Source organism: Sphaerodactylus townsendi, linkage group LG15 (genome assembly GCF_021028975.2).
Source record: "Sphaerodactylus townsendi isolate TG3544 linkage group LG15, MPM_Stown_v2.3, whole genome shotgun sequence".
Lineage (NCBI taxonomy): Eukaryota > Metazoa > Chordata > Lepidosauria > Squamata > Sphaerodactylidae > Sphaerodactylus > Sphaerodactylus townsendi.
In genome coordinates, this window is record NC_059439.1 from 35,988,558 (window position 1) to 36,002,763 (window position 14,206).

Sequence of the window (14,206 nt, forward strand, 5' to 3'; positions counted from 1 at the left end):
CAGCTTCCCCGGTACCTTGAGGGACTCTGTGGTGATGCTGATGGAAGGTTTCTTCTGCGTGGCAGCTGTGCTGGACCCCCAGCGGCGTTTCCGGCCTCCCAGCTGGCTCCCCTCTGCATCGCTGTTTGTGGCGGGAGTTCCCTTGGCCACTGTTGACGCTGCACCCAAGAGAAAGGACCCGGAGCTGAAACGCCTTGTTCCTCTAGGTTTCAACCCAACGGCCTCTCGAGGAGATGCCAGCTCTAGTTCAGTCTCCAAGCTAGAGGCCAGTAACGGGAAGGTCCGGCACTGAATCTTTCCTTGGTTCACACTAGTGTTAGGTACCGCACTAAAAAAGCCATTCATTCATTCATTCATTCATTCATTCATTCATTCATTCATTCATTCATTCATTCATTCATTCATTCATTCATTCATTCATTCATTCATTCATTCAATATACCGCCCTCCCCCTGAGGGCTCAGGGCGGTTTACAACAAGGGACTCACACCCTCCGACCTGGCACCCTTTTCTCCTAATTCCAGAAGAACGAGCAGTAGCTTGGGGAACTGCACACTGCACATGCTCAAAGGCATGGGGTTCCTCTGGCAGGTTTTAGAACCAGTATGGTGTAGCCTGATGGGACTAGGTAGAACCAGGTCAGTCGTGTTTCAGCTCCCCACTATGGAAGCCTGTGGGTGGCATAGGGCCAGTCCCATACTCTCAGCCTAACCTACCTCGCAGGGGTGTCATGAGGCTGATACGAAGAGAACGGTGTAAGCCTCTTTGTCCCCACCGGGGAGCCCGTCAGGGCAAAAATAAGCTCTGATAAACAATTCACTTATTGTATTGTCGAAGGCTTTCACGGCCGGAATCACTGGGGTGCTGTGTGGTTTCCGGGCTGTATGGCCGTGTTCTAGCAGCATTCTCTCCTGACGTTTCGCCTGCATCTGTGGCTGGCATCTTCAGAGGATCCTCTGAAGATGCCAGCCACAGATGCAGGCGAAACGTCAGGAGAGATTGCTGCTAGAACACGGCCATACAGCCTGGAAACCACACAGCACCCCAATTCACTTATTCCCGAGCATGAACCCAAGAGCAGTTCAAGGCTTGCGTCAACACCAAGTACGGTGGTGACCGCATACCTCATTCCCTCGTAGCCCTCCCGAGGACCTTCGGTGAGTGAAGATCTGCAGATTTTTTCTCCAAAAACTGAGCAAAGCCATATCTCCGGGGCCCGCTTACAAAAGTTCTCCCCGTTCCTCGCGTGGCTGCTCTGAAGGCAGGGCTTCCGCCCCAACTTTGCTTCCTTCGGAATCCACCAGAAACTGCAACCCCCCCCCCACCCCCAAGGTGACGGTCCCCCTCCCCAACATACTTGGAAGGCAGAGAACGCCAGTTCTGCGGCCAGAGGGAGAGCCCCCTCGTACTTACAGACAACAGAAATCTTTCTCTTGAAGGCTTTCGGCTGGGCTGAACCCTGCAGGCAAGGAGGGAACAGAAACAGAGAAGAGGGAGGGAGAGAGAGAGAGAGGGAGAGAGAGAGAGAAAAGCCCCACACAGAGGGATAGTCAGGTCAGCATCTGGAGTCTGGAACATGGCCGCCATATCAGGGGGGGAGGTGTGGGAGTGGGAAGAGGGCATAAAAAATGAAGGAGGGGCCCAGCTTGGAACAAGGGCTCAGGGTTCTCCGCTTATTCAAGAATAAAGTGGATGCTGCAGACTTCCCCAGCTCACCCCTCCTGCTAGCTGAATACGTGGCAAGGGGTACCCTCTCCGTGGACCAGGGGTCTTCAAACTATGGCCCTCCAGATGTTCAGGAACTACAATTCCTATCAGCCCTGCTACTTGGCCATGCTGGCAGAGGCTGATGGGAATTGTAGTTCCTGAACATCTGGAGGGCCATAGTTTGAAGACCTCTGCCATGGACCCAACCTGTCGGCATCCTGCTCTTGCCAGAGACGCTCAGCAGGCAGAACTCAGACAAATTCAAGCACACACTGTACAAGCTGTGTGTGTAAGTTCTATCTTAACGTATTCATTACACAAAAATTTCTTACGTTGGATTATTATTATTGCGTTGATCATGTTTTTATCCTGCTGTAAACCACCCTGAGCTCTATGCTGGCTGGGGGAGGGCGGTATATAAATAAAATAGGAGGATGAGGAGTTGGTAGTCCAGGTGAACGCAAGGATCTGAAACCGATCCGGCCTTCACTATTGGCTAGGCACTGAACGGAAACGGCATGCCCCGTAATCCAAAGGGTATAGGGCAGCGGTGGCAAACCTATGGCACTCCAGATGTTCATGGACAACAATTCCCATCAGCCCCTGCCAGCATGGCCAATTGGGACTGATGGGAATTGTAGTCCATGAACATCTGGAGTGCCATAGGTTCGCCAACACGGGCATGCCCAATTTAAGGTGTTGGTTTCATCTTTTAAAGCCCTGCAAATGGCTTGGGACCAGGATATTTGAAGAACTGTCCTCTCTTATATGTTTCTGCCTGGGAATTACGAAACAAGGACAGGTGCTACTGACTGTCACATCAGTCAAAAAAAGCTCTTCGGTGGGTCTTTTTGGTGACAGCCCCAATTATGGAACCATCATCCCCAGGGAAATGCACCTGGCACCCTTGCTTCCGATTTTCAGGAGGCAGTGATAGGCGATGCTATTTAGTACCTTGTTTACTGTGGTCACTCATATGTCATCTCTATAAGAGGCCTTGAGTTCTGCAAGGCCGAAAGGCAGCTAAAAATATTTTAAATCAATACAAAACTAAATAAACGTGTCACTCCAGGACTTGCACAAAGATAATCTACGTGGAATCACGTTCTGGAGTCTGCTGCTTTGTACGGTTTAAAGAGGAGGAAGAGGAGTTTGGATTTATATCCCCTCTTTCTCTCCTGCAGGAGACTCAAAGGGGCTTATAATCTCCTTGTCCTTCCCCCCTTGCAACAAACACCCTGTGAGGTAGGTGGGGCTGAGAGAGCTCCGAAAAGCTGTGACTAGCCCAAGGTCACCCAGCTGGCGTGTGTGGGAGTGCCCAGGCTAATCTGAATTCCCCAGATAAGCCTCCACAGCTCAGGTGGCAGAGCTGGGAATCAAACCCGGTTCCTCCAGATTAGATACATGAGCTCTTAACCTCCTACGCCACTGCTGCTTTGGTTTTCCAGAGGACAAAGACTCAGTAAGGTCAGAGGACACCTTTCAAAATCATGTCCTCGCAGCTGAGATCCTCGTGCGAGTTTACAAGAAAACTCACGAGCCAGCCTTCTGTCGTCCTGCCAAACGAAGAGTCACGTGTAATTTGAAAGGGGGCCAAATTCTCATACCAACAGGCTGCTCCAGTGCAAAGCCGGGAACAGCTTTCTCCAGGTGGGCTTCTAACCAGCATCTCACCTGGCCCACCTGGAGAAAGTTTTCCTGGGCAACTACAGCAGGGAAGCGGTGAAACGGGCAGCAGTGTAACATGCCATAGTTGGGGAACGAATGGCTATGTGGACAAGCAGGCTAATTTTTTTTAAAGCGCTGTGGTACGCAAATGACCAGAGGGGACAGTTCAATAGCCACCGTCCTGGGAGGACTGGCTGGGTTGGAAAAATGAAGCTAGCTTTGCCGGACGGCAGGATCCAACGTGGTCGGGCTAAGTCCATCCTGGTTTTTGACCACAAAAAGCCGCCGTTGGTTTCTGAGGCCTAAATCTATAAATATCCTTTCTCCAAAGAGAAATAAGGAAGGCCGGAAGTGGCCTAGGGCCGTGGTGGCAAACCTTTGGCACTCCAGATGTTATGGACTACAATTCCCATCAGCCCCTGCCTGATGGGAATTGTAGTCCATAACATCTGGAGTGCCAAAGGTTCACCACCACTGGCCTAGGGAATGCTTTAGCATTCTACAAAAAAGGTCTTTGTTTTACCGTAGTTTTGCAAGATGCCAGAGCGTCCCCTGCGTCACTTCCAGTTTTAACCGGAAGCGATATGAGTCTAACGGGCTCCACCCAGAATTCCTCCCAGGGTATGCTGGCTGCTGACAACTCTAGAGCAGCCTCTATGAATCGATTTCGAATACCTTTAATGGCATATAAATAGTTTCACATTAACATTGCAAAATAATAACAGCCTTTGCAACTTCTGAAGAGTTAAAATAACACCATTTAAAAATTTAGCCACTGCTTCCAACAGCTCGTAGTTGTGGCTGTTTAAAAAGATATATAACCTTCTGTTTATCTGTAATGCCTTCGCTTCCATGCAGGAAGGGGATTATGTGCTTCTTCCTACCTATCTCACAAAAAGGACAATCCAACAGCATATGAGATACTGTTTCCACAGAACCCATGCCACACAGGCATTTCCTTTCTTTATGTGGAATTCCAAGGTGGCGTCCAAGGCTAAAGGAAGAAGGCAGGGCATTACACCTAGCTAAGGTGATTGCTCTATGCCACCAGGAGATAAAGGTACCGGGCTACAATTAATCTATCCACAGGTATTCCCAGAGAGATCGGGGAACAGGTTTTATTAGCTTCCTCTAGCATCTGTTGAAACTCTCTATCAAAAAGTCTCTTCTTGATAGCCCATAGACCTCCTGCTCTGTTAACATTAGCAGGTCCTCCAAGGAAAGAGCAGCCTCTAGTTACCCCTGTGATGCAGGACCGGGCTACGGGGGAGGTGCTTTTTGTGGGGTGGCCCCCACTTCAGCCAAACTGGAGACAACGCTCTTTGATCATTGGCGACTTGTGGAGAAATGGTTTTCCAGAACAGGGTCCCAACTTCCACCCCTCCCTCTTTTGGCCCTGCCCCACGAGCTCTCTCGCAGCTCGCTGCACGTCCACTTTATTCCTGAACAGCGGTTCCTTAGAGAAATGGATAGAGCAGGTGGTTGGGAGTACGGGCCCATCCCAATGTCAGGAGACCCCTCGGTTCAAGCAAGGAGGGGGGCACGGCCAAACCAGGTTGACACACAAACTAAACTTAGGTGCCCACAGATTCCCTGCTCCCCCATCGTTAAAACCAGAAAGGGGGGGGAACCCTCCATTCAAATTAAAAACAGGATCCACCCACCCCCAGGAAAAGTAGCAACCGATTCTTATTTTTTGTCTTTATTAAATTAAAAGAAAAACCCAAAAAAAATTAGGACAAGTGCTCCAGGTACCCTCTCACACCTGGGGCAGGGTCTTCTGTTCAGCCAATTGCACCTCAGTGTGTGCGCAGTATCTAGGCAACGGCTGGTCCAATCGGAACGAGCCCTCCCTGGCCTGAAAGGTGCGTGCTTGGTTGGGTTGGGTGACAAGAGAGGTGCTGGTTGATTGGTGGTAGGTAGGAACCTAGCGCTCGATTGGATGGTGGTCGGAGTCAAAGTGTCCCGGAGGAGAGAGGGCGAGACAGAAGCACCGCCCCCCCTTGGCAAGACAGGGGGCGGAGGGAGGATCGAAGCATCAGTTCTTGGCGGGCCGAGACCGGGCCAACAAGGAGCTTGGCAGAGTCCCGTAAGCGGCGGGACAATTGTGGGATTACGTAGAAAATGCCAACGAGTACAACCGAGAACTGAATTCGCAGTGTGGTTAACTGTCCAAACTCCAGGTAAAAACAGGATAACTGGCATCAAAAGTCCTTTTCTGGAAGGGATCCCAGAGGAGGCGGAAAGACGTCTTGACGTCACTGAAAAACCTTGATGGTGAGGTCTTTCAGTGAACCCTAAGCAAGCCAAGTCCTCTTAGGCAACGCCTGGCAACGCCGAAGGATCCTGTGGAGGTGGAGGTCCCCGCAACGTGATGGAGAACACCAGGGTGTCAGATCTGCAAGCCCCGGTTAGCTTTACACTCCCAAGATACTACTGGAGATGTGGATGGAGAAGTTCTCCAAGGCTGAGGAAGCCTCCCGAGATAAGTCGCAGAAGCAGCAGAGCAGCCCAAGATTCCAGGAAGTGAAAATTCGAGACACCCTTGGAGATGCGGCAACTGGCCGAGTGAGAAGATACACAAATGTGGGAGGTTGCAGAAGCCGGTTGAATCTCCAAGCTGGTGAACCAAGTTCTCTGGGCTGCCTCCCACTCAAAGGCACGAACCCAAACACACATGGTGGCAGCTGGCGGGTGGCAGAGAACTTCACAAGAGCCTGTGGTTACTTTTCTCAGGCGACAGGTTCTCCAACGGTGCTTGAGAAGCCCTTGGCTGCTCTTCTTGCCCACACGGAAGCCTTGAGTGGTGGCAGAAGGTCCACGCATCTCATCAGCCCAGCCGAGACCGCCTATCTGGGTCCACGGAGCAGCACCACGCGGACACCAGGAGAACCTCTTTCATCCGGTCCACTCTGCACCTGGCACAGTTCAAACAGCCGCACCTGGATTTTGGTGCTTAGCTGAGAATCAGCTGCAGGCAGGCGTGGCCGCAGGCACGGAGCGTGGCACTGAGCCCCCACAGAAGAAGACACCGTCAGACTCAGAACGACCGATGGACCAGGCAGAACTCACACAAGAATACAATCCTTACGTGGACAGCTATTCAGCCAGAGGCTTCCACAGAGCAGTAGTAGCAGGTACGGTCCCAGGAAAGGCCAACTTTGGAAGGCCCCAAAGACGGTATCCAACATCTCTCATCAACCTCCACATCTGCCGCCACATCTGTACACTCGCGCTCTCTCTCTCCGGTCCTTCTCTCTCTCTCTCTCTTTCGCACTCCCGGTGGGTTGGAGCCTCTTTAAAACGGGGATCAGAACAAACGAGTCCAGAGGAGAACGTCAACGGGGTCGGGGAAGCTATCTTTAGGACGGGAGGGAAGCAAGCTCTGGCCCCACCCCTCCCCTCTTTTGTTAGCAGCACGAAAAGAAGGGGTGTGTTTGCACGCGTGTCCTTATTGGTCCCCGGAAGCAGCTCTGCCCCACCCTGACCACCAGCCTCCTTTCCACAGAGATCAGACTGACGGGGCCGGGTTTAGAGAAGGGACCAGTCAATTGCCGGAAATCAAGAGGCGGGGAGGAGGGTGGGGGAAACGGACCTTTCGAAAAAAGGATGGTCAGCAAACAGATAATACTCAGTCCACCCAAAATCAGGGGTCGTTGCTAACTAATAACTACTTTTATGAGATAATTGGGGCTCCCCCTTCCGTTTGAAAGATAGTTTCATGCTGTTGTTAAGCTACATGAAACACGGAAATAAATCGGTGTCTTAAGGCAGGGCGACACATGCACAGAGTTGCAGGCAACAGTGTCCACGTGTGGGAGATTTTCCAACCATGGGGTGCGACTCCCTTTTCTCCCCCTCCCACCACAGCCCTAAATACCCCCATACTGTCCCAGGAAAACAATTGGGGGGGGGATTGGGGGCTGCAGCATGGGAAAAGTGCGAACGTTGTGTTCCACCAGCGCTACGTTAGGAGCCAAGCCACAGGATTGGAATCACTAGACTCTCGCAGCCAGGTAAGCCAAAAATCTGCGCCTCGCATAAATTATACAAACCACGCTGCTTCACATAATTTATGCTCTGGTGTGTTAATTTGCATAATTTATTCCGGTTTTTTTTTTTTGGCCAGACCTGGGAAGGGAGGGAAGCTCTGCAGAGCCCTGTAAATCCTGCGCCAAGCCAAGGGAACCCTTCCTGCGCCATCCCACTGGCTTTCGCGACTTGCGCCATTTCAAGCGTCTTCGTTCGCAGCTGCAAGTGACTAGGAGCCTGGTGCCTTTTTTTAAACACCAAAGACGGCTGAACCGGCTGCCCAGTTCCAGGCGGTGGGTTTCCTGCGCTCCTACAGACAGGATCCTTTGGCAATTGCAGCCCCGGGCCAAGATTCCCGTGTGCGAAGGGTGGCAAAAGAGAAGGGTTCGGTAGGGTGCCGAAAAAGGGGACAACCCCACCCTGCTATTCCAGGGCTCCGCAGAGAAGCAATGGCCTAGCCAAGCACTTAGCCTTCCTCCTCCTCCTCAAAGACCCAATCCTCCAAACCAGGCCCTACAAATGCAGGAACTGACTGGCAAGAGAAACAGACAAGAGCCTCTCTCCCCCATGGCCCCTCTCCTCTCTGCAGGGTCCCCCCACCTGCCCTCTATCCCATTCCTCGCTGCACGCTGGGGGTCCCCCCTCCGACCCAGGCTCCGAGGGGAGCCCCGACACGCTACCTCTTTCTTCTCCTCGTCTTCGGGGACCGCGTCGGGGCCGCCGGTCTCAGCAGAAGGGTGATCGTCGGAGCCCGGCTCGGGGGCCTCGTTCTCTGGTCGGGGCTCCGACTGCTCCATGGGTGCCTCTTGCTTCTCCTCGCTGCACAGAAAGAGGGAGAGGCGGTCAGGGCTGTCGAGGAGTCGGGGCACCCTCTCTGCTCAGGCCCGGACCCTGGGGTTTCTGGAAGTTTCCTGCCACCCCTTTCCCTCCAATGCCCCTCTTCTAATTCCTTCCTTCCTTCCTTCCTTCCTTCCTTCCTTCCTTCCTTCCTTCCTTCCTTCCTTCCTTCCTTCCTTCCTTCCTTCCTTCCTTCTCCCCACATCAAGGATGCTCCTGAGTGAACAACGGCCACAGAAGGCACAAAACGAAAGTTCAGCGATACCTGTCAATAGGAACAATCCACTTACCACCAGCCTTTCCCTTTCCCCAGAGCCCTCCAAATGCATTTCCCTTTCTGACCCTGATCTAAGAACGGACCCTTTCCCCAAGTAGCCAAGACCAAAGATCTCACCCCGATCTTATTTATCTAAATTCCGTCCCGCCCTTTCCTGACCAAGGTCAGGCTCAGGGTGGCTAAAGCAAAAATTGACAGATTAGAACTTCCCAGCAGAAGAGGTTTTGTCCTTGCCTTCCTCCTCCCTACTTCTGGGTCAGAAGGCAAAAAAAGCCCCAAGCGCCTCTCTCCTTTGAGAAAGGGTTCCCTAACAGCACAGCCTCACCCCCTGCCCCCCAAACAGCACCCCCATGCCAGCCCTTTGCCTATCTCCCCCCTCCCACAACCCTCAGCTCTTAACACTGAGTAGTAAACTGCCCGAGTTGCTACAGATGAAGCGGGAAGCGGGTTGGAGGGAGAAAATGGGGTGTGTGTGTGTTAAGAGTGCCTTTGGGTATCTAGAAGCTGATCCAGGAAGAAAAGAACAAGGGGGGGGGGGCACGTTGGCGGCGGGGAAAGGAAAAAGGCCAGGCAGGAGCATGTGTGCCCATAAGCGCATCTTGGGAGTCCCAGATGTGGGGGGGGGGAGGCAGAAGCGCACGGAAGCAGGCAGATGGAAAGGGGGGGAGGGAAAGGAAGGGGCGAGAAAAATGGATGGTGGAGGGGCCCGAGGGGCAGGCAGGCAGGGAGCAGCCGGGCAGAGAAAGGCGGCGGGGGAGGGGCAGGGGTCGGGCGAATGAATGAATGGATGGAGGCAGGGAAGCAAACCGAGCTGGGGGGGTGGGGGGTAGAGGAGAGAAAACGCAGGCTGGGTTGCTTATCCGGGTGCATGCGGTGCAAATGCGGAGAAGGGGGGGGGGATCGGGCCGGAGATCTGACCGGGGCGGGGGGAGGGGAGCGGGCAGCCGGGAATGGCGCAGGGAGAGAAACGTGGGGCGGACGGGAGAATGAATGAATGGATGGGTGAAGCCGGAGGGAGGAAGGAGACGAGGGTCGGGCCGGCGGCGAAGGACGCGGCGAGGGCGGCTGGGCGGGCGGGGGGCTGGCTGGCTGGCGGGGCCGGGGGGGGGGCTCCGGGCGGGGGGCCAGGCCGCGTCTCTCTCTCTCTCTCTCTCTCTCTCTCTCTCACCCACCCTGCCTTGCTCTCGGAAAGCAGCATGGCCGGGCCGGCTCCGCCTCTAGTCCAGCAGGCGCCGCAGCGACGCGAGCCCGGGCAGGGGGGGCGGCGGCGGGCGCAGCAGAGGCGGCGGCGGCGGCAGCAGCAGCAGCGGAGCACCGGAGGAGCGGGCGGGCGCCGGAGCCATCTTGCCGCCGCCTTCCCAGCAGCCCCCGGGAGGACGGGGGAGGGAGGGGGACCCGGCCACCCCCCCCCCACCCCCAGCAGCAGGGGCTGCGTCGCTTCCCCCAGCCCCGGCATAAAGAGGGAGGGCAGGCGGGGATCCAACCGGTGCGGCCGCCGCAAAGGCAAAGCCACCCCCCGGGCCTCGCTGCACCAATCCCCTTGGAAAGGGCCCCAGGATCTCTTCCCCCGCCCCCAGCCATAAAATTGGGTCAGCCGCCAGCATGTTTGCAAGCAGGGGTGCCTGCCCCCCTCCCCATGGGGGCCAGGGGTTCCCACCCCACCCTGCAGTCAGCTAGCTCAGGTCCTGGGCACAGAAGACTTCCATGGGGTGAGGAGGGACGATCCCTTGGCCCGAAAGCGAGAGAGGCAGGATCCGGGCTGCGTTTGGACCGAAGCTCCCCAGCATATCAGAACCAGCAAGAGCTACTCTGAAGAAATCTTTAACAACACCCAAGGAAGCCTGAAAAGGCCTGGATTCAAGTCTAGCAGCACCTTATGAGGGGGTTTTTGGGGGGCGGGGGCGGGGGGGGAGATGAGATTTTGAGAATCAAAGCTTTTTTTTTTAATCAGATGCTCTCAAAAGCTCCCGCCCCGAAAATTGGTCTTCTCTGGGTGCCACTGAACTCGATGCCACTGAACTCGAACCCGTGCCTTCAAATCTGCAGACGACACAGCTACCCCTCGAAACCACCTCCCAGTCTGAAACATTAAGCCCCTCGATGCCCTTCAGACTTCAAAAACCAGCTCGATTTTGTCTGGAAATTGACCGTTTTGTTGACCCCAAACCCAGTTTTATGGACCCCCCCCCCCCCCCAAAAAAAAAAAAAAAAAAACCTCAGAGGCAAGGGAAAAGAGCTCGGCTGGTGGTCTGAAGCTCTCCATTAACTGGTGTAGGGTTCAACCAAGCCGTGCTACTACCGTGTTACCCAGTGTCCCTTGGCCTTCTTCCCTCTTCCTTCCCCTTTCTGAGGTGCATCCCAGCTACTCTGAAATACAGTTTGACTCTCCCCCCCCCAAAAAAAACCTCATTGAGGTGACAAAGTCCCTTCAGAGGGCACGGGCATCGCTACGGGCCGTACCAAGGATGCTGATCATGTCATAGAGTTGGAAGAGACCCCAAGGGCCATCAAGTCCAACCCCCTGCCCTGCAGGAACACACAATCAAAGAACTCTCAACATAAGTTCATCCAGCCTCTGTTGAAAGACTTCCAAAGAAGGAGACTCCACCACTCTCCAAGGCAATGAACTCCACTGTCGAACAGCCCTGACAGTCAGGAAGTTCTTCCTAATGTTTTGGTGGAATCTCTTTTCCTTCGCCTTGAACCCATCACTCCGTGTCCGACCGTGTTTCCCCGAAAATAAGACAGTGTCTTATATTAATTTTTGCTCCCAAAGATGCGCTATGTCTTATTTTCAGGGGATGTCTTATTTTTCTGTGTTCTGTTCGTCGGGCATGCTTCCAAACAAAAACTTTGCTATGTCTTACTTTTGGGGGATAGCACACGTTTTACGCGCTTCAAGCAAAACCTCTACTATTTCTATTTTTTTCGAAGAGGATGTCTTATAATTACGTGGAAGTACAGGGTAAAAAAGCAATTTTTGCCCGGACACACACACACCCCGCACGTGGGTCATTGCGCACTGAGTGGCTTCCCCAGGAGTCTCCCCTCTGCCACTGGGATGGTTTGGGTCCACCCCGCTGGTTCTCTTCTTAGACTTCTTGTCTGCAAATAGGCCAGGATGCTGCCCCCCCCCTGCCTTGTGCCCTCCCCACCCAGTCTGCACCAATACTTACCGTCTGCTGTGCTGCCGCTCAGGTGGATGCTGTGGCAGTGAGACAGGACCCCTGGTGTCTAGCCCCGGAGCCTCCACAGGGAAGGGGGGCTCCGATAGGTCCTGCAGGGAAAGGTGGGGTTTAGCAGGAAGGGGCCAGATCCCCCAACCCCCCTGTATGCGCCTCCCCCCCCAAAGCTAAGCTACAGAGTAGCTGGCACCCCTACAGAGGAGACCCCCGCCCCTCCGACCCTGTTCGCTTCGTACTCGCTCCGGGACGGTGCTCTCCGACTCCGCTTCGTGCTGCTGCTTCTGGACATGGCTGGGGTGTCTCTGAGGGTCCGCAAGCAGGGAAGGAGTTGTCCTTCCCTCTTCCCTGGGACTTGACGACACATCCTGGCGAGCTGGGGGGCACTCCCCTGGCGGGGAGGACTCTTTGGTGGGAGGGTAGCTGGCGCTGTCCCTCGAAGCTTCGGGGCTGCGGGACTGAAAGCAGAGAGACGGAGTCACTGAGGCGCCCGGCTCGTGGCAAGGGGGGCGGTTCAGAAATTCGCAACGGAGGAACGGTGCTCTCCAGTCAAGCAATCCGCGGCGCAGCAGGAGAAGGGGGCGCCAAGTCCAGGTGGGGCACAAAGACCCCACCTGTCTATAAGGCCACCCTTCAGCACGGACATTTCCTCAAAGGGAACGCATCTCTGTAGTCTGGAGGTGAAATTCCAGGAGATCCCCAGGCCTTGCCTGGAGGTTGGCAGCCCTAGCAGGAGGGCTCTTGTTCCAGAGGGGAACGGGACATCGAGAGAGCAGAAAGCGCGTAAGGAAAGACTTCCTGAAAGTCGCATTAGAAAAGCAGCACTGGCGTGAAAGATGGACCGAAGCGTATCTGTAAAGAGTGCTGCTTTCTCTCCTTTCTGCCATTCTGGTCTGAAACCTGTGTGCCGATCCCACCTGCATTTGTGCTTGCGCTTGGGCGCGTGCAAAGCGTTTTCCATTTGTTTATGGCTTCCTCATACCAATCAGAAGGAGAAGACTTGGATTTATATCCCTCCCCTTTCTCTCCTGTAAGGAGACTCAAAGGGGCTGACAATCTCCTTTCCCTCCCTCTCCCCCACAACAAACACCCTGTGAGGTAGGCGGGGGTTGAGAGAGCTCCAAAGAACCGTGACTAGCCCAAGGTCACCCAGCTGGCGTGTGTTGGAGTGCACACGCTAATCTGGTTCACCAGATAAACCTCCACAGCTCAAATGGCAGAGCAGGGGATCAAACCCGGTTCTCCAGATTAGAGTGCACCTGCTCTTAACCACCACACCATGCTGGCTCCAGTTGAGAACCCAGTTGAGGCCTGGAACCGTTGCGCTGGCCAGGTTCCCTTCCCCACTCCGTCTCCCAAGAAGAACGCTGTTTGGTGCTGGGCACGCCTGTTTGTTTTCAGAGGCTGCTTCCTTGAACCCAGAGCATGCTCTTTGTATGCCCTGTGCGCCAGCTGAACATGAGACCTTTTAACCCCCAGGGACAGCATCTAGTGCAGATAGGCAGCATAGTGCAGTGGCTAAGTGTCAAGATAGTATCTGGGAAGCTCAGGTTCGAATCCCCACCTCGGCCAGAGATGCTTGCTGGGTGACTGTGGGCTCACCTACCTCACTGGGTTGTTTTGAGGACAGGACAGAGGAGAACAGTGTAACCCGCTTTGTGTCCCCGTTGAGAAAAGCATGAGGCACATAAACACGTCAAAACAAATAAACCTAATTGCAGAAACCAAGTTCCAATGGTGGGATAATGAATAGGGTTTTCTGACCCATCTGAAAATACATTTGTTGTCCAGATGTCACAGGAGACCCTGACACCAGCAGTGTGTGGCATGGAAAACGTGGTGCGCTGCTAAAGTGGCAGGCGTTGTAGCTCCTTCGTGGGCCAAAAGGCTAGAAGGAAGCCAGGGCGATCTACCGCTTTACTTACGGAAGGATCAGAGAATCATAGAGTTGGAGGAGACCACAAGGGTCATCAAGTCCAACCCCCTGCAATGCAGGAACACACAATCAAAGCACTCCATCCAGCCTCTCTTTAAAAACCTCCAAAAAGGAGACTCCACCACTCTCTGAGACAATGAATTCCACTGTCAAACAGCCCTGACAATCAGAAAGTTCTTCCTAATATTTAGGTGGAATCTCTTTTCCTCCACCTTCAACCCATGACTCTTGATCCTAGTCTCTGGAGCTACAGAAAACAAACTTGCTCCCTCTTCGACATGGCATCCCTTTAAATATTAACACATAGATCAGTGGTGGTGAACCTATGGCACGGGTGCCAGAGGTGGCACTCAGAGCCTTCTCTGTGGGCACGCACAAACAGAGTGCCCCCCACATCTAGGCTGGCCTGAGCTGCTGGGCTCGATTATTAGCATTAAACCTAAGACCTAGTTTTGGGGAAGCAGTGTAGGTAACCCTGTTAAGCGCTGTTAAACCCCACTGATTTTCATGCAAATAACTAAAGCGTGATCCTTTACCTGGGAGTAAGTTCGGTTTCTGGCAATAGGG

The 14,206-nt window shown here is 54.0% G+C and overlaps 1 protein-coding gene across 1 annotated transcript in view; it reads right to left on the reverse strand.

Annotated features, from left to right (window-relative positions):
- Positions 1-14,206, reverse strand: part of ACIN1 (apoptotic chromatin condensation inducer 1) — a 37,700-nt gene that overhangs the window by 6,520 nt on the left and 16,974 nt on the right. The window contains exons 7-12 of the mRNA XM_048516826.1: positions 11,943-12,161; positions 11,698-11,798; positions 9,694-10,047; positions 8,088-8,226; positions 1,414-1,459; positions 16-158 (exon numbers count right to left, since the gene is read on the reverse strand). Of these exons, the coding sequence (XP_048372783.1) occupies positions 16-158; positions 1,414-1,459; positions 8,088-8,226; positions 9,694-10,047; positions 11,698-11,798; positions 11,943-12,161 (1,002 nt within the window). The remainder of the gene's footprint in view (positions 1-15; positions 159-1,413; positions 1,460-8,087; positions 8,227-9,693; positions 10,048-11,697; positions 11,799-11,942; positions 12,162-14,206) is intronic.